The following is a 27,647-nucleotide window of genomic DNA, read 5'->3' as shown; positions in this document are numbered from 1 at the left end:
GGGAGTGCTGTTTTGTTTTGTGTAATATCACTAATAGGAATGAGTTGAAGGAGGGGCAGTGACATTCTCCATTTTAAGTGTTTTTTTTCCCAGAGTACTCACCACACATATTGATCATGAGCTTAGTGCCCAATGACATGCTCAGGTAAATTGTCAAATGTTTTGGTGAGACCCTTTGTGTCTTCCTCTTGCTTTGTCTCTGGCTTATAAAGTGTTTTAGTCTGTCTAGTGTCTCCATCACAAGCACTCTGGCTCCAGCTTCCTGTTTACGTCTGCTGCACTTGTACCTCAAAGGCTTTTATCTAAAGTATTGTGACGCCCCCTCTCAACCTTTGGTCTACGCGCCAACTCAGGTCCTACATGATTCTCATGAGCTACCCCACGAATCCCTTCAATGGGAAACAGACAGTTCTGGCCCAGCATTTTTTGGGCTGCTTCAAAATGGTTGACACCTTTCTGGTAATTGATGTTGACGCTGCGTTTTGGGCTTGAACCAGCCAAAAGACGCTCTGAGGGACTGGCGTCAGAGATGTCCCGGTTGTGCTCATCATCATCTGTATCAGCATCAATGTATTTGCTGATGGAGGAGTCATGGAAGGTGAAGACAGTTGCGGCTAGGGTGGTGCTCTCTGGGGACTTCGGAGGGGTTCTGCTGCTGGCAGTGGTGTAGACAGAAACTTCTGGGCTTAACAGAGAGTGGTCTGATATGACTGAGCTGTCTGAGAGTGTGGGCGGGCCTGACCCCCCATCGTTGCGCCAGCCTCCTTTGGGGATAAGACTTTTTGAGGAGTTGCCAGAAAAAAAGAATCTCCGTGCATTCTCTGAGCATGAGGGCTTTGTGATAGACACAGGAGTCAGTATGGGCTCACGCTCCCCGGTGGTTTGCTGGCCTGTTTTTGCACTGCCGTGCTGGGACAAAGCTGTAGCCAGACTATGGGAGAACCGGTTGCTTTCCTGAAGACCATGGTCCAGTGCTGGACTATGGGGGAAGCGTGGATTCTCCTGGAAGTCTGTTGCACAACTGATGTAGCTGTCAATACTGGACAAGCTTTTCATGTCCCCCACTCCTTCTCTGGTTCCGAGCACCGGGGGCCTATGATCTTGGATGGCCCCAAGCTCTATCTCATCCCTCTGCTTGCCAACTCTGGAGCCCCTGTCTTTAGCATTAAGGTTTGGCTGGGATTGTGTCTTGGCCATGTGGTTGTACATCTCCTCTAACTTCTGAACATTTAGCCTCTGGGGACTGGTGTCTCTGGCCTTACTGGGAGAGCCTAATTCCTGGGCATTGAAGGAACGGTTTGAGCTTGTCTCTGATGCAGCTCTCTTGGGGGTCCATTTCCAACGGCTTGGAGAGAAATGGTTGTCATGAGGCCTCTCACTCTTCTCTACAACTACATCCATCAGTTCTGCACTACGGGCAAACGCCTCTTTCAAGTTCATTGAGACAATGCTACCATTTCTCTTTGCCCTATCTAGGGCCTCTCGTCGTTTAAGTGCTTTTTCTTGCCTCTTCTGCTCTTTGTAGAATTCAGAGAAGTTATTTACAATAATGGGAATAGGTAGAGCAATCACAAGTACTCCAGCTATGCAGCATAAACCCCCCACTATCTTTCCCAGTAGGGTTTTTGGGTAGATATCGCCGTAGCCAACTGTGGTCATAGTAATAGTAGCCCACCAAAAAGAAGCTGGAATGCTTTTAAACTTTGTATCTTCCTCATCCTTCTCAGCAAAGAACACCAGACTGGAGAAGATCATGATGCCCATGGCCAGGAAAAGAATGAGTAGGCCCAGCTCATTGTAACTCCTCCTAAGAGTGAAGCCCAGAGACTGAAGGCCTGTGGAGTGACGAGCCAGCTTCAGAATCCGCAGGATACGCATGATCCGAAAAATTTGAACCACACGGCGGACATTCTGAAATTGCAGTACACTCTTGTTGGATTCTGTCAGGAATATGGTGACATAGTAGGGCAAGATGGCCAGCAGATCAATGACATTCAGAGGACCCTTAAAGAACTTCCACTTGTTGGGTGAGGAGAGAAAGCGAAGCAGGTACTCCATGGTAAACCAGGCAATACATACAGCTTCCACGTGTGCCAGTTGTGGGTTGTCTGAGGACTGGCCAAACTCATCTGTGTCCTGCAGCTCTGGAAGGGTGTTCAGAGACAAGGCAATGGTGGATAGCACGATGAAGAGGATGGAAATGATGGCCAGGATCTGAAAGACAAATTTATAAAAGTAGTATAAGTAAGGATTGCAGGATCAGAGAATGACATCAATCAGCGGAAATAAGATTTCAGACGTATTGAAAGAACTGGATAAAGTTTTGAAGGCTGAGCTTCGTTGATGAGAGTTTCTCAGCGCATGATGCCACATGGAGCCATCATGGAGCCATCATGTGTAGGTGTACTAGAGACCTCCGCTGACTTAATTGATTACTTCCGTTTTAGCGTTCAACTAACTTGAATGGGGAAAACATTATTTATTTGGGAGGATCTACTAGACTTTCCAAATATTACCGGCTCAAATGGAGCACATTCTGTGAGTATGACGAGTCATTTGTCATATCAGTCATCTGAGTCCTGGCCTTGAGTCCAACTCAAGGCGCTCTTCTCTGGACTCTTATCTCAACTTGGACTCAGGTAATGGGGATTTGACTACAAAACTGTGACGCTAAAAAACAAACATTTATCAACTGATTTACTGTCTTTTGCCATGTAACTTTATGGGAAAAAGTAATTTTGTATTTTTGGGCCAGAGGGCATCAAATGACAGCCCAGGAGCAGAAATTTCACAATCTAGATTCTATGTTCAATTTGCTTTAAAGCTGGGCACATTTCCTGGGCGCCTGGATGTTTTTTTTTGTACATCATATTAATGCTTATACAGTATGCAGGTAATACCCAACAAAGCATTACATAATTTGATTACTGACTAGACAACTGACCATAGGGCAGTGAACTCAGAAAGAGCAATGTGGCAGGTGAGCATCTGTTCTTTTAGTGGACCAAAGACATGATTACTTCATGAACAATAGTCTATACTTATTATATTAACCCTGAATGACTCCAAGAAGAACAGCACAACTTGAAGGATGAGTAGGAGGTTGTAGCTGGAACACAGAGCCTGTTTTGGCAACAACCTACACGAATGAGGTTAGGATTATATATGATGAAACAAATCAGAGAGAAGTTTAAAGAATCATGAAAAATGAGTACAGCTTAGTCAACAATGCAATAAAGGCATAAGACACATTCATTAGACCCATATAACCCATATAACATTTAATATAGGAATCAATGATTTCAGAGTGATTTAATTAAATCATAAAAAAATATATAATTTCCTCCTCCCTACTCTTATTAAGCTTGATCAAAACCTCATCCACAAACTGGATCTACTGGTTAAACACACAGTCACTTGTGTAAACAAACAGACCAAAGGCCAGCGTAGAGCACATGATGTGGGGTTTCCCCATATTGTCCAGAGGAAATTAAAGCACACCAGCAGGAATAGAGCAACAGCAACCGTTGTTAGGTAGTGTTTGACAGCGCATGCCCTGACAACAGCCTAATAAATTCGGAGTCCACTCCCAAGAGTAACAATGAGGGCTAAAGAGGCAACCTTATCTACGACCAATCAGAGCAGGAGGACCCTGTTGCCATAGCGTCACGGCAGACATGAATAATGACCCTATCTGTTGATTTTCTTCCCCCCTGTGCTCATCTCCTCCTGCCCTGGAGAAAATCTATTTGTATCAAACACTTCAAGAGCAGAAAGGTGCTGGGGCCGGAGAGCGAAGGTGGAACGGAAGTGTAGCACAAAACTGAATGGACAGAGAGGCAGCAGCATTGTCAGGAAAAGTATGATCTTGTTAAAGAGACAGTTTTTTGTACAAATTAAATTACATGGTGTATTACTTGTGTGAGGTTGTTTATTTTTGTAAAATCTGTTAAAGTTCACTTATTGAGTACCAGATGCAACAGAATTATAATGAGTCATAAAAACAATGCTGATAACAAACCCCAAAACTTGAAGCCGTGGGAGATTGTATCTATAAGAGCAGGACAAAAAAAGTTCAGAGTGAATAGAATTTGAGAAGCTATAAAAAGGTCGCTAATGAAGGCACACTGGTGATGCTTTGTAGCATCATGGTTATGAGGTCAAGTTCCACAAGGAAACCCTGCTCATTTCTCACTGGCCTATGTCCCGAATGCTCCTGCCTCTACACACTCTATTCTCACTTACACTGCCTAGCTCGTCTTTATCTCTGCCTATCCTGGGTTGTTTAATGCTATAGGGTGCTAATTTCAACAAACTATTGCATGGTAAATCTGAGATAAATCTTTCAGTGCACATAAAGGAGACCGCAAACAAAAACATGTCTCAGAAAAGCTTGAATGGAGCTCTAGACATGACACAATTACAGCTATTTATAGACTCTTAGTAGACGCAGAGGCACAAGTAACAAGAAAAATGCCAATAGTGGCCACACCCTAAATTGTGTCAGTTAATGTCGTGCAAGTGAGTTATGATGGATATTCTATTATTGCACAAAAAGTGAGTGACCCCCAGCAAATACTCCTTGGTGGCCTACTGAAGGGATGATGGAAGAGAGATATTTATAGCTTGAGGAAAAGATAACATGTGTGCAAGGGTTGGTGAGAGAGAGAGAGAAAGAGAGAGAGAGAGAGAGAGCGAGAGAGAGAGAGAGAGAGAGAGAGAGAGAGCAGATTGACAGGAAATCCCACTGTGGCTTTAAACAAAGCCACACTGGTTTATGTCTCTGATGGCACATCGCCGTGTGGCTCTGTAGACTCAATAGTCCACACAGACAGCCATCTTCTATCAGACAAGGTGACACAAGCCAACCATTTGGCTGTTTGTAAAGCTATCTGGGACATAATTGGTGTTGATGACGCCCTGAAAAACCACCCAAACACACACACACAGCCCTGTGACATTCTCTTCTGAGTCATATGGGAGAGAGATTGTGTCATATATGGGAAAGGGACTGTGCCTTCAGACATGACAAGTCATTGCACAAGGACTCATCCATTATACATACACCAAAACAATTTCTGCTCTCCAGAGACATGTACACTTGGGGCTTAACGAGAAGAAACAATAGTTCATTTACAATTTGTCCTTCATGTAGTTGTACTTGTTGTTTTCTCTGCCACCAGCTCTCCTTTAGATATGATATACACACATATATATATATATATATATATATATATATATGAGGGCCTGGTCTTGTGTTGGCTGTGTCCCAGCAACTGTGATTAATTCTCTTTGTGCTACATTGGGTTCTGTCAGAGTCAGGTCCATTTATCTGTCTCCCCAGTACTTGTCTAACAAGGACAGAACCTTGAACCTTTGCACTTTTTATAAAGACTTAAAAAAATAGAGTAGTATTATAAATCAGATGTTAACCATTACATTGCTGATGTGAATGTGTACATAAATTGTTAACTTTGTCTATCTGTTTGGTAGCGTACGGTGTGTCTATCAAAGCTTCTTTGCTGAAAAAAGCTGCTTGCTGTGGCTGGAAACAAGGTTGATGAGAGTGATAAGAGTAAAGTAGGTGGTTGTAAATCCAAAACCAGTTGGAAAATTGCTAAAATGCTCAGTAGAGCTGGAGGGGAACTTTAGAGTAAGATGAGGGTGTTCTGTGGGTTTCCTTTTACATTTGTCTTTTGATTCATCGTTAGTATGAGAATATTAACAAGAGCAGCTTTAAAGTAAAAGTGTGATGCCCCTTTGGTGTCATTTGAGTGTTTTAGCTGTCTACATTTTGGATGTGTGTCCCAACTGGGTCTGGTGTGCTGAGGCTTCTTAAGCTGCAGTATCTACTGTCCCCTCTCTCTTGCTGCTGTCTGCCACAGGCACACCAAGGTTTGGTTTGGTTAGGATAGGTTAGGTTATATTTGGTTAGGGTTAGTTATCCTAGGTTTGCCTTTTGCTGAGTTTACACTTTACAACACCAACACACACTCACTCATGCACACCACTGCACTACTGCCTCCACTAATTTTTTACATCTCATTCTGTATAAAGTAAATTTGGTCTAATTTTGTTCAATTTGGTTTAATAAAGTATTGCTTAAAGATTTAACATGGTGTTGTCTCCCTCTTTATTATGACCACCTGAGTCAGGTCATGACGGACACATATGTAACTTATGTGACAGCAGCCACTACTGTATGGTCACAAGTAACAATTATGGAATAATGCTGAATGCTAAAGCATAGTTTAGCAGTAGTGGAAGTACAGAATGTCAACTGACACAGAAATGTTATATATATAAAATATATACACAGTATATATATATATATATATATATATATATATATATATATATATATATATATACACCTACTTTATATATATATATATATATATATATATACATTTATTTAAATTTGTGTTAGCCACCATAAGCTACTGGTTACGCAAGACCATCAGTCATCAACAAAACCCCTGAGTGCCTTGAATTGATCAAAAGTGGGATTAATTTGTAAGAGAAAGAGTGTGTTATAGTTGCATGGACATATCTGCATTCTTGATGGTCTGTAACTGAGCTTGGTTTTAGGTTTCGTTGTCTATTTGGTTCAGCCACCTCTTGTTAGGTACAGCTCAGTTTAGTGAGTACTCACAATGTATTACATTTGGTGGCATCCCAAGGGACAGTTCAGGAACTCCCAGTCTCCCAGTGCTCCGGCTGGCACCTTTCGAATTAGCAGCAACAGGAGCAACAGACACACTGCTGTGTAGTGTAGTGAAAGCTCCTGTTCCTGTGAATCCCAAGACCATTGTCTGTTATCTCTGCCAGCACTCACCCAGGGAAACACATTAGACCTACCTGAGAAGGACAGGTAGCGTTCACTTAACACTTAAATAGGCATGGACTACAAACGGTTTTAGTAAAGGTGTATTTCATTTCGGGTGAGTAAATCCAGGTTTTGCTTGATCATTAAGATCCACTGACTAGCTGACTTGCTTTCCCATCATCCCCTGAGCCACATCTGAGGCCACAGGGATACCATGCAACACTCTCCCAGCCTCGACTGCCAGCCACTGTCACCATGACAACCCCCTTGAAGCTCGACAGGAGGTGGCTACGTGGACCTGCTTGTGAAAAGCAAGTCTGACAGAGTCTCCTTCTCTCCGTCTCCTCCCTCCCTCTCCTTCCTTCTCTCCCTGAATTGTACCTTATTAAAGCGCACCCAGCTTTGAACCACCTGTACTGCTCTAGTAACTGTTCTATCTCTAGGTTTGTCTCCTATTTGTGTCAGATTGCTTTTTGTATTTCGAGTGCTGTGCTGCCTTCTTTCCATGCATTTGTAACATGGTTTTCTTAAAAGTGAAAGAGTACTTTATTACTAGGCCTCCTTTAGTCTTTTAAACTGCCAGACACCCTCTTCAAGGGCAGATGTTTAAATTGTATGCCACACTCCAGCTGTCATAGCCTTTGGATTAACAGACTCAACATTTCCACATTATTGATTTTCATCTTCATCGAAATTGTATTGTCAGTGATTGATAGTATGAGAGTAATAATACTGAGAGTTAAATGTGAATAATGTGAATGTGGAATAATTCACACCCTGTTTCTGAATGTGGAAGGGCTCTGCCTCTCCGCCTGTGAAAGAGATGGGGTTTCCATGGAGACGGGAGGAGACTGTCTTCCACATTTCTCCCAGCATGATAGCTTAAACACACACACACACACACACACACACACACACACACACACACACACACACACACACACACACACACACACACACACAAACAAACACTTGCAGTGGCTCAGCTGTAGTCTCAACAGCCTACATCACTTTTGCTTGTAACTTTAAACAGCAGAGCCACATTTATCTTTACCTCCCACATCTTGCCAAAATGAATAAGATGTATTTGTTGCTCTTTAAAGGAGCTTCTGGCAGTTCAGCTTTCTAAACAAATACACAGTCCTCTACATTCAAACCAGACACCTACTGTTTGATTGTGACCTTGCTCCTTCACCTTGTTCTTCTTCTACGGAAACTGCACTTCTAACCTCCTTGAATGTGTCTTATGGACAGTCACATTAGCGTGATAGATTTATGCGTCTTGCGGAGCATAGAATTGAATTAATTAAGTCAAATTAGATGCCCTTTCACTTTACTCTGAGCATATTTCACATATTTGCTATATTATTTCATTTAAGGTGATTTTCATACAATTGGATGTATAGGTAAAGGTATTCAAATGATGCGTTTCATTCAATGTATCCGCAAGCCTCCATGTTATTAGCTCTCATTTATTTTCTTTTTTCCTAATGTGTCTCTTTAAAACGCTACGTACTTTGAGGTCATAGAAAAGTCTCGAACAAATTTTTGATGGGGCCTCCATCAAAACTTTCCCTACTCATGCAGTGCTTGCATGCACAAAGTGCACCACAACCCCATTCAGTAAACCACTAATGTAGGTAGGGAATCTATGCCTGGACCATTTATCTCCTGAATGAATCCCACCTCATGTCCTCCGCCTCTCAATTATTCATGTATTTCAGATGAAGAAGAGAATCCAGACTCAGCATCTATATTTAAACTCTGACTGGTCCATGGTGACTGTATAAATAGAAACAGTATAGGATCTGGTCTGGCACAACAAAGAAGCCTGTCTTCATCAGTGATTTTAACTCAGAGTATGCAGCATTTAATGGAAGGCGATGGAAGACAGCTTAGTCAGGGTTGTGTAGAGGCATTTCTGGATTGAGGAACTATCAGACCAGTTATGGCAGGTAAGGGTATGTGTGGAAAGCTTAACCTGTTTCTGCTGTCCATTAAGTGTCTAAAAAATCTCACCTTATCCCCATGGTAGTCTCCCCACTGCACAAAATATGTCATCCCTAGCAATTGTGAACAGTAACAAGCTACCAATCAAAATCACAAGGATCTTACTCTATGTACTGCACTCACAGTATACAGAAAGTACTATATCTACAAAGAGGCATGTCCATCACATTATTCAAGGATACTGTCTATACAATGTCTAATAATAATGAATGTATAAGGCAGTTCACGCAGTCTTGGAGTCCATAATTGTTTATTCATTACAGAAACCAGAGAATGTCATGGTATACTCTGCAGACAGCAGCACAGAAAGAAAATGTAAGCTTGAGAGAAAAATTGATTTGAAACGCGAAGAGAGATGCAGACGGATGAGGACACAACACACACAACCCCTCTATAGACATGCATACACAGTCAATCAACGATGATGCCTGAATAGAAGGAAGCTGCAAGTCTAAGCATCAAAGAAATGGCAGTTACCATGGTGATAGCAACAGTGAACTTTTTCTTGAACATTTTAGTGACGGCAGTGAAAAGGGAAATAAAGGAGAAACACGAAAAGAGCACAACACAGTGTCTCACAACAGTGAGACAAAGACAGGACTTGGATGACCAGTAAGATGCGAATGTCACTTATTGTATTCACATAGCAAGATCACTCTTAATCTTGAATTTATGCTTACTGCAGATATTCTACGTAATAACAGTGTAACATTGCTCTCAACACATTTCATTAGACATTAGTTTGCAAAGGCTCAGTGGCCCTTCAGTGTCAGTGTGGTTAATCCCTTTGAGAGTTTTACTCAGATTAACATGAAAATCCTTAGTAACTGGAAAACTATAAGCATGTACATTTTTGTACTTAAACAGCCTATATTGTATTGGTCCTGCAATAATTCAATAGTCTTCCTGACTGTGATGCAACTACCCATCGGATCCAGAGAAAAATGTGAAAACATGTACTATAGAATTTAACAAGGATGAGTACAATAGGATGAGTACAACTTTAATGTGTAATCAATTACTGTAGCAGGTACATGAGGCTCTGTGCTGTACTAATGTGTGCAAGAAAGTCCCCCCCCCCCCTTAGTTTCTGTTACCATGCCTGACAAGCATTCCACTCCATTTTCACATTGAAGAAGATAAAAGCATTTTCCTGCTTTCTAGGAACCAGATATGATTGGCTGGTAACCAAGTAATTGAGATAAAGTAGCTTTGTGAGCTGATTGTAAACGCCATCTCCAGCTGACTTTTAAGATTTCCAGCCGACTAGTTTTACAAGGACAATCTGTAAAATGTACAATATGTAATTTTCTGTTGCTAGTTTGTGATGTTGTTGTGATGTTGCTTGGGAGAATAGTTGTCTTCATTGTTAAACAACTGTCATTGCCAATGAAAAGATATCTGTTCACTGACTTACAACATTACGCACTTGGACAAGCAAGACAGAGGTTATATTATTGTTATAGTATTGTTTGTCATTGTGTAGTGTGTATATTTTAAACAGTGTGTTTCACTTCAATACTAGAGATAGAGCTTTAGGATGAAGAGTGATTGATATCTCCGATAACGAGTTTGGCTGGGGTTGCGGGAGTGAAAATGTACCTAAATTCAATAAGAGCAGGAGAAAGCCGCTAATGTTACCCTAAACTCAGATATAGTAGTATCCAGGAATACTAGAATTCTACAGAGTGGTTGTTCTATTGCAAACAGTGCTTTTTTTTTAATGTATCCCTTAATGCTCCTGTCAAATGGTCAATTTGAATTTAGGAGATACATTAGTACTAGAAATAAAAGAAGGCAAAAGATATTGTGATATGTGTGTGAGTTTTGCATGTATGAGTTTGTGTGCCTGCAATTAGGCTTGAGTGTTGAAACTTGAAAATACTGTAGTCCCAGGTGAAAGTGATCATCAAGGTGAAAGGCGTATCGCACCAGTAGTCAAGTGCTCTTTCCCCACTGGATTCTATTTCTGCCTCTGCCCTTAACACTTTCGTCAAAGTCATTATTTCCCATCACTACAAGTACAAGTGAAGGACTGTTAAAACAAGTGGAGCAGCTTCTGGTCCTGAGAGTACTGATTTAGACCCTGTTGTTCTGTGCACACATATAGATGTTGGTATACACCGACCACAGCCCCCTGGTTTTTCTCCACCGTATGTACAACCATAATCAGAGGCTGATGCGCTGGGCATTACTAGTCCAAGAGTTTAATCTAGACATAAGAACAAGAAAGGTGTTGACAATGTTGTTGCTGATACTTTGTCTCGTGTGGGACTTTTCAGTGTTTTTCTCATGTGTGTTTGGCACCCATTGCTTGTCTTTTAAATATTTAAGTGACGGAAGAAGTGTAGGTCAATGTCCGGGCTGTATTTGTTCTTATGGGAGGGGGTGTTACGTTCTCTAATGCTGCTCTGGCCTCTGTTTGGAAGAGAGCCATTTTGTTTTTTTGTTTCAGGTCTGCCACCCCTGAGTGCCTGATCATCCACAGGTGTTTTAAATCCTGTTATCAGAGAGGCTGCATTGAAGCTTCCAGGTCCAAGACACCTTCCCTTCCTCTTGCCGCAACTTCCTGTCAGGCTGGGAGTAGTTGGTGTACTACTATCTGCTGTTGCATATAATTTGGGAATTGATTGACTTGTTATCTGTAGCTGGTAAGGGTTTTCTGCCATTTGTTTTGACCCCCTTGTTCTCCTGTTTTGTGGACAGTCAGGGAGATTAGCACTGTGTATTTTGGTTTGACACTGTAGCTCAGTTGCCATTTTCTTTTCAGGTAGTATGGGTTTTTGTTTGTTGTTTTGGCCTTGGAGACCCTGACATTTTTACAGCTTCTATTTTTGATTGGGTTACTGTTTAATACCCATTTTTGTTTATCATCCATATGTATGTATGGATACTATATACATGTATTTACATAGTGTAATAAAACATACTTGTTTGGGTACTTTGACTTGTTAGTCTCTCTTTTGTTAGTTTTGAGTTTATGATTTGTGTTATGTCCTAGCTTGCCCTAGACAGAAAACTTATGGGTCGTAACATATGGTGTACAGGGGTTGCACGTCACAAGAAAGCAGCTGTCTTATGGTAACTCTGCTGTTTGTATGTTTGTGTGTGTGTGTGTGTGTGTGTGTGGTGTGTGTGTGTGTGTGTGTGTGTGTGTGTGTGTGTGTGTGTGTGTGTGTGTGTGTGTGTGGTGTGTGTGTGTGTGTATAAAGGGTAATAACATTTAAAAAAAAAAATCCCACATACATGTTATTTTATATCCCTTTAATTGCATAGTGCATACACAACTGGTCATGATTTACACCTCAGAGGCCTGAACATGAAACCTTTCCATGTGGCTTAACTAACTGAAGCGGTTATTTATCTACTGGATATGATCTACTTCATTGGACAGTGTGCAATGAAGACAGTGGGAAATGACATGACAAAGGTCCAATGTCCGATCCATATATCCATCACAGTGTGCACGAATTGAGCCACCTTTATTTGCCTAGTGTCTGTTCTCATCATTCACTCAACAGGTGATTTTCTCATTGAAGTGACTCAATAATAGACATGGCATGGTTCTCATTTGTAGATTATAGTGCAAATTATTAAAATAACATTTAAATTCAAATCTTGATTTCAATTTATATGTCTATCTATCTATAACTGCATTAAACTGGCCTTCCCCTTTTCTGTCTATTGTTCTGAATTCTTGGTGGGAATTGTTGGGTTTCTGTAAATAACATCACAGTGTATGGTCTAGACCTGCTCTTACATGAAAAGCGCTGTGAGATAACTGTTGTGATTTTGCGCTATATAAATAAAATTGAATTGAATTTAAATTCTACTTTCCTAACTCAAAGTCATCAAACTCAGTTTTTTTTTTTACGTATAGGCTTTTCATTCTTTGAAATTGGACCACTGAAATACACGATTGTCTTGCATAACAGTAAAAATGCCTTAGAGTGGCTTCTTGCTTGTACCCTGTGGCATTGTGCTAAGTTACAATTTACCTCACAATCGGTGAAAGCTATTGCTGCCATGCTAGTTCTCCAGAGGTGTGAAATCAAAAAAACAATTTTCAGATTGGATATTTTTCCCTGCTGATCATCAGAAATGGGAAAATTGTTGCTGAAATGACATCAGTATTTTACAGTTCATGCATGTGTATAATAAAAACTGTCAATGATGAGCACACTTCTTGAGTGTCAGCACTGATTCGGGGAAGCTGACACTAAGTTTCAATATTAATCACTCACTTACTGACTTACATTATACTTGTAAGTCTGCTTGTGAGTAAGACTGCAAGTCACTCCAACCTTTAGACTAAAACTGCCATGGCTTCAATAAAATATACTACTAAGACCGCTCTATTTCATAGAGGAAAGGAGATGAAACACATGGCTTCATGTTGAGGATATACATGTTGATCACTGTCCTATGAATAATCTAAGACATTAAGAGTATTATGTAAATGTGCTTACATGCTAAATTTATGATTATTTTAACTATACATGCGTTTCGGTGTCCAATACTCTGTTGCAAAAAGACAAAAACTCCTAAAGAGAATCAATTTAGGAGATTTGGGTCTTTGAAGCTGAACTTTTGTTTTTGCTCTTATAGCAGAAACAAAATACAAATAACCAGATGCTTTTGTTCTTTTAGCCTCTGGGAATGTGGATGAGCCTTGTCCTTTAGAATTTAATCTAATCCAAAGGCAAACTCAAATGGCAAATATTCTTAATTAAAGTGATTATAAAAGACCTTCACTAAGATTTTAGGTTATATAGGTTCAACTATTTCTAACTTGTTAGAAGGTGTGCAATTTAGCAAGAGACAGTCCTGCTATTGAATCGATAAAAATCCTAATTAACAGTCTGGAAACTATTTATTTACTAAATTAAACATGTTTTTTATAATTTTAATAATAATAATAGTAATAATAGCAAAGGAAATTCTTGTCCCATGTTTAAAATCCAAATGCAAAGCCTTTTGGAATGCAAAAATTATGGTTTTGTTAACATACGAATATGTTGGTTTTTCATAAATACAGCAACATTTTTTGTTTGTGATGTGACGGTCCAAACACCATAATTTAAATTTCCCCTAATTATTTAATGAGGAATTGTTAATAATTTGGAATAGTGAAAACATTAAAGAAATCATTGTTGCTGTCATGAACCATACATTCCAGACACAATCCTTTGACGCATCTTGATTCCCCATAAGAAACAATACAACTTCATACACTGACAACCCAGAGTTTGAAGAGTTCTTCCCATGGGCTAAAGAAGAGCATTCAACTATCATCATCTGCTAAATGTTCCCTTGGTCACAAATCTACTTCTTCTTTTTCTGACTTTCTCTGATTCTATCGTGTTGCTTTGCTCCCTTAGTCTTTGCCCCTCAGGTTTCCTTCTCTTGGGGACAGTGAAGTCTTAGTGTCTTTTGCCCAGTGCTCATGTAACAGCTTAATTGAAGAAAAAAAGGAGCTGTCAAGCTATTCTTGACCACCTCCACTTTCTTATCATCCACTACACAATCTCACAGCCATTTCTATGGAACAAAGGTTTATTCTGTTCATTAGTGATAAAAGCATACATTTTCATTTTTGTTGAACCCTTCTTATCAACAGATGCGTGCAATCACTTGATCTCGCAGAAATAAATTCTGCAATTGTAAATTGAGCAAAACGTACAAACTGTCCTTACTTAATCTATTCTGCAGCAGAAATCCAGTGTTCCAAAGCTGTGCTCCAGTGCAAGCCTAAAAAGCTGGGTTGACACTACAAATCCTGAAACACCCACCGCAAGAGCCAATTAGTGCCCTTAGTATAAATAGGAACCGATCTTTGGTTCCTCAGGTGCAACCCAGAAGCACATACAGTTTTTGACCACACGGCAACACACCCACGCACAGCCACACCAAAAACAGTAATTTATCTGGACTACTAACTTATATCTCATGGAAATGAATAGAACCGATGGTGTTGATTGCAAATATGACTTGGACTTTCATTGATCAAAAAAGGGAAAAAAGTGCGTCAATTACTCTACCCGTGGAAAGGCACCTCAGGGCCTTGAAGCTTGGGCTTAGCTTCTTCAACCACTACAAAATTTATGACATGACTTATAAAATACTCACTAACTCAACCAGAGTTTGTGTACCAGATCTGCACCAGATCTCTGCACGTCAACAGTGAATGCACGTTCAAACATGCAGTACAATATCAAAACTGATACTAAATAGTCCCAAACTTTTTCCAAAAACCCTGTCCAATATAAACCAATTCCACAAATTACTGTCAGTCAGGTAAACAGTGAAAAGATTGCATGTCGGATCTTGATAATCTTTACTGTGACTTGGTCTTTCTATTTTCCTTGGTCATATGTCCTGCACCCTCATGATGATGATGATGATGATGATAATAATGATGATGATGATGATGATGATGATTAATTTTATTTCATTTAACGTTTTTTTTTATTTATGTGTAGCTGGGTGAAATTTGCCATGAACATTCAGTTTTCTCAGAAGAAGAAACCTTGATTTTGGAGACCTCCATGACCTTCTCTCTATTGCAACCATCAGCCTAAATATTCAACTTTCTAATGAGTGCATCTCTTGACCTAACACAACATATTAGTGATGCACAATGGAACTGCCAACAGAAATAAAAAGTGAGAGCCCAATCACCTTTCCTTTACTGTCACCATCTGGCCAAACCTCTGTGTAGTCCACCCAGCAGACTGTTGACTGACAATAATTATCAGGCCTTTCTGCACTCTACTGGGTTTTCCCTAAGAGGTGCTTTCCCTAAAAGTATGTAAAGATATACAGTATATTTGTGTATTACAAATCGATCAAATTAAATATAATGTGAAAAGAGTCGCTCAGATGAGAGAATTATCTCACACCTCTGTAGTTCTTCTTAGCGCAAAAGAATATTTTCGCGTCTTTTAGCATTGTTATGGTTTTCTGGCCAAAGCAGGCTATTGTCGGCACAAACGCAGTGTGAGCTACATGTTCAGCGCCAAACGGCAGTTAAAGTTAGAGACTGCAAAGTTAGTGACTTTGGTGGAGACCAAAAAAAGAAATCACATCAGTCAGGTGGCCAGAGATACGACTGAATGCTAATACTGCTCTGTGCCTGCAGGATTTAAGAAGAGGCAAACGTTTCCTAATACATTTGCCATATCAACTTTATACAGATATGACACTTTAATCATAAATTTACAGCTACCCTCATGTGGCCCAAAAATGAATTATCGCAGGTTTAAGTTTCTTGGCTCAAGATATGTTTGTTGGGTTACAAAACAAATATGTCCTTGTCAAATTTCATCAAAGTTATTTGAACGTGATGTCTCGCTTTGTGTGGTGCAGAGATACAGTATACACTGGGATAATGTGTACTCAGAGATTGAATACTGCAACGATTGCTTTTATGCTGGTCATTCTCTCTGCCTGTCACGGTGTCTCCTTGTCAACATCAGTGTTGCTGAGTGGTTATGTGTCTTCTAACTTGTCCTGAAGTCTGATGCAAATGCAGTTATACAAACTTTGCTGCAAACTCTGAAGGTTAAAGTTGAAATGAACTCAAATTCTCAAACCTTAATTGGTCCATATTTTGTTAACATATAGATGTATTGAAAGGGAAGAGCTAAGGGAATTGATTAACGGGATTCACCAGTGACCAATTTTGTTGACTCTGTTAAGAGAACACTCACACACACACACAGCTATGTTTGCATTTGCACAGTTTCTAATGTATCCTGGAGTTTATAATGGATTCCTATGATGATGAACCCCCCTCCTACTCAAACAGACTGAAAACTCCAGGCAGAGTAAAATGTAATTAATGGTATTCATATCACTGCTACATGTGTCAAAAATGTGAAGTGAATTAAAGAATTGTAACAGTAAAATAAATAACAGAGCTGGGAAACATCTACATTCAAAGGCTAGACGGCTAAAGTTTAGGAAGCTGAGCTGCTGAACCTTTTTAACAAAATTTTATTTTTTCATTTTAATTCTTTTAATTGAAATTGACAAAACACATATTTTGGACTTGTTCTGATCTGTGAAACAGATTATCTATCTGGCCTGACCTTTAGCCAGTCTATATTCATGACCTTCCACTTCCAGAATTGCTCCGTTACCGCCGGAAATTCCATTGCATGTCCTTATTTTCAGCCGGATGTCTGTTACCTTACGCTTTCTTTGTGTTGGAATTTAAAACTCAGGTGAATTTATGAGGACTATGGTTAACTGCTCCTCAGATATCTCCAGGGTAAATCAAGAAAGCTAGCAAGACTATTGTCCAATCTTTTCCTGCAACTAAAACAACTTTTGAATGTTCACATGTTCCACCAAAACAAGTTAGCTATTTTGCAGCAGCAACGGGGCATCGTGCTGCACTTAGCACCACCCAAGACAATTGTGATTTGTTTAAAGCTATGCCAATAAACCAGAATACATTCCTCTCACATCCCAGAATGCTGTGTGGACTAGCCAGACCCTACTCCACAGCGCTGTGCAGGGAGGTCTGGCAATGCAAAACCAAATAGATGGTGGAACATTAAGGGTTTTGTATATCTGCTGAGCCAGTATAATCATGATGTTATAATGCAGAGAGATGGCTGCCTTCCTTATCCCGAATCATCATTACACATTACACATTTGGAGAACCAAAGTGCTGTTTATGCGCCATGATGAAGGCATCCAGAAGATTATTTTCCTTACATATGGTGAAGATTGGATCAGTGTTGTGGGAGAGTAAGTAAGTCTTTGACAAGTGACCGACAAATAGCCTAGGAAAGTCTGAAATGTATACAGTACATAAAATATTAGAAACTCACGATCTAAGTGCATGGCGTAATGCGCCTGGCATAGGTGTGTTTAGGGCATGTCCAAATCCACTTTTGCTAGTTTGATAGTGGCAAAAATAGTCCGTGCGCCAGGCGCATTGTTCAAAAGAGTTATACTTAGTGTCTTCATTAATTCATAGGTGTGTTTTGGGCGTTAACATGCAACGAACCAATCAGTGCCATCTCCCTTTCCCTTCAAAAGCCAGGCCTGTTTGTAGCCTACCTTGGGACATTGCTTTGCACTTTATATTTTTATATGTAATCTTTTGAATGTTTGTGTGCTGATGTACATTCCTGTGTGTGTAACAAGCACTGTGCATAAGCCTAGGCACAGTGCTGATAAAATAACAATAAAATGCTGCGCTATTGACTTTAGACCAGGTTTTTGTTGGTCACTTCCTGATTACTTCACGCTGCCTCAAGATAGCAATACGGCAAAAATTCACTTGAACACACCTCCCTGTAAGACAAGCAGGTCCATGGGTGCAAAGATGGGCGCAGGTGCATTTGCTATTTAAACAACATTGGGGCTGGATGGGAAATTGACAACTGCATCGGTGTTAAACTAGCAAAGACCTACTGTGTTACTGCCTTCTTTTTTGTGGTGTTTTTAACATGTAGGTCTTAAAGAATGACATAGGTATTCCACAATATATGTCACCAAAACACAGGTTGTGGGTGGCAGGTGGATTCCTCCCCCCCAAAAAAAGAAATTATATATATTTCATTATTTACAATCCTTTTCAGGTTATGTAATTATTAATTACCTTAACTGTTGAAATGGCTGATGGAAGGAAGTTTTTCATAAGGTACTGTTGTGATAGACTAAAATTATTTGCTTGCAATGTAACAAATGTGTTTGTTATCATGGCTTTGTATCACGTTGACTGAGAAAGTGTTTGAAGCGTCCTTTCTTTGTACTGTCTTTCCTGTCATCAGCTTTCCTATAAAAGCCACAAAAAAGTGGCACTAAAATCAAAAACTAAGCCTATCTGTCAAAAGAGAGTCATTGGTGACGGGCCATCTCAATGCTATAGCTATAAAACCTAACTCAAATCTATACAAAAGTTCAGGGCTGGAATTTCACAAGAATAAGAAGGCTAGGCTGTGAACCTGTGCCTCTTCCCCACATGATGCCGTCTAGCCTTCCAGAAAAATTATGAATGAGGACTGCTTGAATGCAAAATGATTTGTGAGATTAATAGAAACAAAAGCTAAATTTATAACAGACTTTAAATAGGCCAGGAACTGTTGGTCTTTCATGAGATATTCAGTCTAGAAATGAAGACTCTGGATGATCAAAAGTTGTAACACAGCATTCTACTGTTTTTATATGACTTTCTATACTGTACTTCATCAACCATGTGACTGGCTATGACTTTCCAGCTGTCAGAAATGGGTTTTGATTCTAGTCTGGTTGTTTTATGTCTCGGATTCTGCTGCAGACTGATTTGTGAGTAGGAATTTAACCAAACAGCATTTATATGTCATGTTAAGTGTGACATGAGAGGAGGGTAATTGTAATTTGTTGCCTGCCAACTGATGCACAATACTCTAACAGAAAAGGAACTGGCGATTCTCAATTTTTAGATTCACTGAGGATAAAAATGACAGAAAGAATCATGTTCAGCCTTGGTTTCTTCTGTAAATTGGTTGAAGCCAAACCCATGTTGCTACGGAATTCTATTTCTCCAATAAAGCCTTGAACATAATCTTAAACATTGAAAACGTGAATACATAAAGTTGGGCTTGGTGTATCTATCTGTCTTCAGATACCCCTACATCTCTATAGATACATGTATAGATATCCTGGAAAGGGAAATATTTCAAACCATTTCTAAATTCCAAATTTGACTCTAAATCGTAAATATTGTACTGTTGTATCCTAATAATTAATATGATTATTTAGTTCAGTACTTTTTAACCCTCCTGTTATGTAGTGGGTCAAAACCCCTTTTTAAAGTTTAAAAAACATAAGCAAAATATTTGACAGTGTTTTTTCAGTACTTCTTCTGCTGGCTAAAATTTTGTGTAATCAACATTTAACATTTTGTGTGTAGGCTAGCTGAGATCAAAATGAAAGAGTTTGAACATGTGTGTGTGTGTGTGTGTGTGTGTGTGTGTGTGTGTGTGTGTGTGTGTGTGTGTGTGTGTGTGTGTGTGTGGTGTGTGTGTGTGTGTGTGTGTGCATTGCAAGCCAAATGAACATAACAGGAGGGTTAGATTAATGATTTCTTTGTAAATGAAGGATTTATTTACTTGTTAAGTGATATTCTCAGCACCCTAATCTGGTGACGTCTAATAGTTCTGGTATTTGTTAGTATTAATTATGACAAGAAACCACCCACATTTGAGATGACATTACAAAATTGCCACTGCAGGTAATAAGGTTTTTTTTCTTGGCACCAAGCTGACTGTTAGGCGTTGCTTTGCCAGCAGATAGACACAATGTTATTTTATGGCGACTCAAATTTGATTTGAGCGAGAAACAGACAATGCTGTGGCTTACAAAGAATGTAAGGGCAGCTTCAAATTGTGCTCAGAGTCTCCTGGAAAATAATTAACATGACATTTCCCTGACATTTAGTCGGGGGTATGGAGGAGCAGCCTGAAGAATGGGAGGAAGGAAGCAGAGATATGAGCCAGTGAGGAAAAAATGAGACAGGAAGGACGACAAGGCATTAAAATAAAGGATCTAAGCAGAAGCGCAATTACATTCACACACAAACAAACCACGAATAGACCTACTCTAATGTTCAGTGCCCACTCCTTCAGTGATGATAAAATTAGACTTTTGTTGCTTGGTAACCATTTGTTTTGTGCTCAACTCTACCATTCACCATCTGTTTATGGGCTGTTACACATATATTTCCATCTCTGACCCAGGATAGGACAGCACAGCTGATGAGCTAACACTTAGACAGTCTGTGGTCACAACTGGGCTGCTTGACAAGCCCACAGTGTGGTCCATCCTATTAAAAAATGACTTAGACAATATACCCTATCAATGCTTTTATTAGTTTGGTCTGTGGTTTTGCCCTTTTAAGTTAATTAGGAATTGATAAACTCTGCCTCTTGCTGTGTCAAGGTTGCTCCTTTTTTTCTGATAAAAGCAAGGAACAAGAGTCTGCAGCCATGCTAGCATCTCTGTGAGGCTGTATTCAGGCAATAATGGATGAAACTCCCGGGCCTGAAAAGGGAAGCCAATGCAGAAGTGCCTTAAACCTACTAATTTTCATAAGTAGGGGAACTTCTCTGGTTGCAAAAACAACTCTGTTTTACTGTTTTTAATGCTTTTAGTAGTTTGGTCTGTGGTTTCACATTGCCCTTTTAAGCTAATTAGAAATTGATGAACTATGCCTCTTCCTGTGTCAAGGTTGCTCTTTTTTTTGGCACGCCATCCTCTGCTATAAGCATGTACTGATTCCAAAAGAAGAGATGAACACTTTTTTTATGGGAAGCACTGCACCCACTCATCAGTTGTTTGTTATTGAGAGCTTTAGATTTGGAGGAAATAAAATGCTCTTTGCTGTGTCATTATTCAAAGTTAAGAGTACCCATCTTGGTAAAGAACTTCAAAACTGTTCTTCAGTGATGTTTTGATAAATTGCAGATATCAGGGTGCAATAAGGGAGACGGCAACACACAGTCGACTCAGAGTGGTCATCTCCTTTTTGTAGGCTAGAGCACTTTCTTAGCTCTAACACAATAAACATTGATTTTACATCTCTTTGATTCCTATGAAGAAGACATTTAACTGACAGATCCGCCACACTCATCTCAGTCTGTAAGTGGGGTAGCACTGACAGTTCTCAACAAATCCTCACCGCAAATCATCAGCCAGTACATACAGCTAATAGTTTAATTTCCTATATGTTTCCCAAACAAGGCAAGCTGCTCGTTTTAACAGTGTGAGAAAGAGACAATATCCTTTTGATCCCTCCAATCCAACCTGATAGAGTGAGATCAAAGGGTCCTCATCTTTAACACTGCTGTGGTCTCCCAGGTTGATGGGTGCCGTTGTGTCTCTCTAAGAGGCAAATTGAGGTCCAACTCTGTTTTTTTGCACCAACTAAAATTGAGTATCTGATAGAGGTCACTACGCTCAGGCATGGCTATTTGACTTTTTATTTAATATTAAATCATGAATGGTGGCATTTAACACAAGACAAAATGCACACCAAGCCTATCTGTCAAAAGAGAGTCATTGGTTGAGTTAGGTTTTATGCTATAGCTATAAAAGCCTAACTCACTTTCTGTCTTACCGTAATCACATTTCATAAGCATTTCAATTCAAACAATCCTATATTATTTCTGACTTGTTGTTTATGTTCACAAGGATATAATTCAATATCCCAGCCTTCTGCAAAATATTTCAAATCCAATTGGCTCAGAATAATGCAGGGTGGGGTTGTCACAAACAAATGACACAATGCAAAGGACAATCAAAATAAATCACTTCTTTCTATTTCATGTTGTCAGCGAGGGCAGCTAAGTTATGTTTAAATGATTTATTGGTGCATGAACAGTGCACAAGGTCACTCAACGTGTATGCAGGTGTGCATGTCTGGATGTTTGTGTATTTGTATGTGTGTGTTTGACGGTGTACACGATGGTTCTCCAGTGATGATATGGCAATGGACGTTTGTTACAAGTCTAGTAATAAGAGCAATAAAGCAGATATAGATAATGAAGCTTGTGTCATGTTTTAAAGATGGTTAACAGTGAGACATCCAGCGAGTTGCTTTCACTGTGACTCAGACATACTTTTTGTCCTAGTTCTTGAAAAATATCCACACTGATAGATCACATCCACATACTTTTTCCTATCATTAACACTTTTTACTTTGTGTTCCAACCTTGTAACAATCAAAGCATGAGTAAACACCAAAGCATAACACACAGACGTGTCCTAATTGTCTCATTGTGTGAACACCTTTTAAAATGCATTAGTAGATCTAAAAATGGTGCATTTCACTGCATGGTGTAAGTTAATTTCTAAATTCCACAAACATCCAAAGACAAGTACTTACTTAATAAATCATGTATGAATATGTCAAAGTATGACACACTATAAGAACAAGATTAAGAGTATGCAGCCATGCTAGCATCTCTGTGAGGCTGTATTCAGGCCATATAATAATAATGGATGTAGCTTTGGGGCCTGAAAAGTAAAACCAATACTGAAGTCCCTTAAACCTAAATTCTATTTAATTTCCACAATGGTTGCAAAAACAACTCTGTCTTTACAGACGTCTATGGGAAAATGACCCTACTTCTCACTTGAATTATTACCTCAATAAACATTTTCATAATGAGTTTGTGGCTTCAATTGCTACTTTTAAGTCTTTTTTAATACAGCATGATGTTCATTTAGTAAATAATGTTTTTCATTTATTTAGAATTGACAAAATGCAGGGGATGTTTTAACATGGCAACACGCCAACCTCTGTCCATGTTTCTTGAACTTTGACCCTCTCCGTGTATATTCATGCCATCAAAGTTATTTAAGACCCTTTGGTTGGCTAAAAATGCCTAACCAAGCTAGCCAGCTACCGCTATTGTTAGCTGGTAACTTAAGGGAATGTTTGTTTGCAGTTTTTCTAAGACTATTTTTTGGGGCATTTTTAGGCCTTTGTTGACAGGACAGCTGAAAAAATGAAAGGGGACTGAGTGTGGGGGGGGGGGGGGGAATGACATGCAGCAAAGGGCCACAAGTCGGAGTCAAACCCGGGCCCGCTGCATCAAGGAGTAATCCTCTATATATGGGTGCCCTGTTTGCTGATTTTCTGTTCCACATTACATGCAGATGCATGACAGCAGTACCTGGAGTTCCGTGTTCACCAGCAGGTAAAACTCCACTGGATGACCCTCTTCAGAAATGTTAAATACAATACTGGCTTGGCCGCATCATCCTCCCTTGCTCTAACCTCTCGTCAAATAATGTCACATCCGGTTGCAAAAAAACAAAATGGGAATGCAAGTACTGCCAAAGGCTATGATTTCGGCACAGCAGAGCTTTGAACTAAATGTTAAAGTCAGCATGCTAACATGCTCCCAATGACACATGACAATGAGTGCTGGGATGTGACCAGGTAACGGAAGGAATAAGGAATAATGTTCTTGTCATCTTAGTTTAGCGTGTTAGCAGCTGCTAACTTTTGGTCATTTGCACTAAGAACACAGGATGAGGGAAATGTCATTAGTTTTGCAGGTGTCGGTGTGTGTGTGTGTGTGTGTGTGTGTGTGTGTGTGTGTTTGTGTGTGTGTGTGTGTGTGTGTGTGTGTGTGTGTGTGTGTGTGTGAACCTGCAGTGCAAATCATCACCACGCCAGTAGAGGATTGATCCAACCAATTTCCCATGATAATAGCCCCACATCTCTTACACCCAACATTCATGACAGTTACCTTTGCTGCAATAGATGAGCCGGGCTTTTCCAGAAGGTCCCAAAGTTTCTTTCTTTTTTCGGCACAGCAAGTGTTGTCAAATTCTTCTCCCTCTATGTCTTTCATATTGTCGGCCTCTCGTTTGAGCTCCTCATTCATTTGCTCCTTTTTCTGGTGGTATCTTGCCTGGCAACACGACTCCAGGTAGATCTCGTCAATGCCCCAGTAATCGAGTTCTTGACTGAACGACAGGGCACACATTTCTTCCATCATGTGCAGTTTACCTGTGCGGTAGAAGTTCAGAATTGACGTGAACGCCCCTGGATGTCGGTCAAAAAAGTACTCATTCTCCTCAAGGTTGTAGTCATCGCACACTTCCATCAGAGATTCATGGGCGTTACAATCTCTTAACTTCCCCAAACGTGTTCGTGGTAACCTATCTAACGTTCGCCACAAGACTTCATGTGGGAGACCCCCCACATTCAGCCTTACTCTACGAAAACATGATTTACTGCGAATGATGTCCACCGGTTCAGGTGGCAGCAATGACGTTGAGCGGGAACCAGCTTTATTTAGCTCTGCCAAGGATTTCTCCATGATGACTTTAGGTTGAGGAATCAGGCAAACATCCAGGGCTATGGACTACAGCTGCTTCTGTTTTCTGTCATTATTTTATCTAAAAGATTCAAAACAAAGAAAAAAAGAAATCATTAGTATTCTAGAATTAGCCCCAAATGTAAAGGCCCACACCTTAATCATTCGATTCAGAACTTTTATGGTGATTAAGAATTTAGGCCTGGGTCCCAGGGATAGTTTAGAGCAGTGGTTCCTAACCCGGGGGTTAGAAGTCAATAATGTCAATGTCAATGTCAATGTCACATTTATTTATATAGCACATTTCCAAGGCCGAGGCCTACCAAAGTACTTTACAGTAAAAAGCACAAATAAGATTAATCTTACAGGTATCAAGATGATTTCAGATGATGAGGGGTCACAAGCCAAAACCAATAGCTTCAGGCAGTGTTTTCAGTCGCAAATGGTTTGTCATGCTAGTAGGTCAGTAGATTAATTAATTGACTATTGGCAAATACAATTATATAATGTAATGCATGGTCCTGAAGATCAGATTCAAAATCATTGGTTTAAAGGGCTGCAGGCAAATGAAAGATAGATTGAGTATACTAGTATTGCAAGGTATTTAAGTCTTGTTATTATCACCACATCTGCAGTAACATCGTATTTAAAAAAAAAAAAGTTAGGATATTTCACTGTTGATTACTGATTGCTGAAAGTTCTTTGCTTAGTCAACAATATACAAGATTATGATTCTTCATATGACTCACACCTTTTGGTAGCTAACAAGAAAGAAAAGTGGAAGCTTGTTTATGTTGTTCAGTCATTAGCTTCATGCAATGTTCTTGTCCAGCAAAAGTTAAAAAACAAAACAAAAAAATACATTTACAACCAATGAGGAACTGCAGGGTCCTGAAGACAATCATTCAAAATCACTGTTTTAAAAGGCTCAAATGGAGAAAAAATAAGAAACAGTTAAATTGGATTATTTTATTTGTATATTTCACTAGTATCTTTTATAAGTTCTTTTTTGAATCAACAACACATCTACCCCTTAGACAAGGATTCTTGAGAGAATACATGTATACAGTATTAGAAGTTAATAAAGGGAAGAAGTAATACAAGGCTCACTTAATATTCTAATAGCACCTAAACCAGTAAACACCAGTAAAACCTAGTTTAAAACTTCTTGTAACCCATTATGGAACCGCAGGAACTTGTAGACAAGAATTGAAAATCACTAGTTTAAAGGGCTCTTGGGGAGGGAAATTTAGCCAGGACAAATTTAATTATTATCTCTGGATTTTCACTCATTAGTTGCTGTTAACACACCCTATGCTGTATAGCATTATCTTCTTTGATTTATTTTTTTCAATGATGTCCTGAACCTAAACATATAAGCCACACCTGCAACATAAACATAGCTGCCCAAAGATGTGGGTTCTTGAGGTAAAACATCTCTAATAGCAGTCTGCAGAATTATACATTTCTATTTGGGGCTAAGAAGAAAAATATTTGGGAACCATGACTAAAAACTTCTAATTTTAAAACCAACTTGCACTGACTCATTATTTTGGAGACATGTCCTCTATGGTGACTGATATTAATATCAATAATAAAACTGTTGTAGTATTGTGTCTGTTTGTAGTTTGTCATTCCTAGCATTTGGGTTGATCATTGCTCATGTGACGCCCATGCAGTGCTGTGGGTGGGGACGCAGGACACCACAGTGATCAGTGTTGTACAAAGTGAGCGCTGTCCACTCTAATGGTGCTGAAACACCAGGAAGCGCTGTTCACCCCCTGAATCATGGCGAGCTCCCTTTGGAAGACTCAGAGAAGAAATAGGCTACATCATCTCCTGACAAAAGGTGTCCAACATTATAACACCTGTTTCTGACTGCGGACGTGGCACGAGCTGCACATGTTTACATGCAGATCATTTTGTTTAATGTCTGTGTGATGAGAGCGGGGAAGCCCGGCAACACCTCGGGCCTGCAGATGTGATCGTTGATCGCTGCCTGTCACACAAAGTTTCTAACACTTCACAAACACAATTAGGTCTGCACATTATTTTAACGTACATTACAAAGCCCATAGAAAATAAAAAATGCAGAACAAAAGATATAGAATTGAGGATGGAAATATGTCGGCTTTTGGACATGCAGTAACAAGCTGCGGGGAAGCAGAAACAAGAAATGTTAATTTGAAGGAGCCTCCACCCTCCTATTGGAGTCAGGGCTTCGATAACACAATTTAGCATTGAACGAGCCACTATAATAAACAGTAGCCTATGTTTCCTTGTGTATACGCTCTACTGTCATGCGCAGCTAAACTGAGACTGGCTAATAGTGATGTTTAATTATCTCCAACTGCAATGTTGTAAATGCAAATCATCCATCGTTAAGCATGTCTCTGTTTTTCAAAGGCTGCCTGCTCCATATTGGTGCAGTTTTATTGCAGAGTAGTCCTATATGCCACTGATAATCTAATACAGTTGATCTGTTAGCCTACATATGATTCAAATTTCAAAGATTGAAATAAGCTTAAAAAATACCGTATGGAGTTGTTGTTGTCATCCTGCACTGACTCAAACCAGCACGTACGGCTCTGTGAACAATCAATTCGCTGGCACAAACGGAGATGAAGCAGTAGCATTTAAAAACAGGATGCGTCGTTATTGGTTTACTTTTGCCAGGGTCTAAACCAATCCATTTCCCCCTCCTCTGCCTCCGACATGGCAGAAAGCTCCTCAGCACGACCTACTGCCTACCCGCCGGTTTCCTGCTCCGCATATCGCACCAGTGCTTCGCCCGAAGATCAACAAGTATGCCGAGAGCCCATTCGGACAGACTACCTGTGTTTCCCAGTCAGCTGTGTGCATCTCTCTGAAGGTGGATCCATGGAAGCTCAGCGCTCTCTTCCACATCTGATTAACTCTTTCAGCACCGCGCCTTGACGCCTGGCTGTAGCCTATCACTAAACAGACTTCTGGGC

General features: G+C 39.8%; 1 protein-coding gene across 1 annotated transcript; it reads right to left on the bottom strand.

Annotated features, from left to right (window-relative positions):
- Nucleotides 1-180: 180 nt before the first annotated feature.
- On the bottom strand, nucleotides 181-27,647 carry kcnb1 (potassium voltage-gated channel, Shab-related subfamily, member 1). Its single transcript, XM_032514643.1, has 3 exons — nucleotides 27,208-27,647; nucleotides 24,100-24,754; nucleotides 181-2,214 (listed from the first exon to the last, which is right to left on the bottom strand). Exons 2-3 carry the CDS (start codon nucleotides 24,673-24,675, stop codon nucleotides 289-291), a joined length of 2,502 nt encoding a protein of 833 aa, XP_032370534.1. The 5' UTR covers nucleotides 24,676-24,754; nucleotides 27,208-27,647; the 3' UTR covers nucleotides 181-288.

The sequence above is a fragment of the Etheostoma spectabile genome, chromosome 4, assembly GCF_008692095.1.
Source record: "Etheostoma spectabile isolate EspeVRDwgs_2016 chromosome 4, UIUC_Espe_1.0, whole genome shotgun sequence".
In the NCBI taxonomy this organism is placed as follows: Eukaryota; Metazoa; Chordata; class Actinopteri; order Perciformes; family Percidae; genus Etheostoma; species Etheostoma spectabile.
This window is presented reverse-complemented; position numbering and strand designations above follow the sequence as displayed.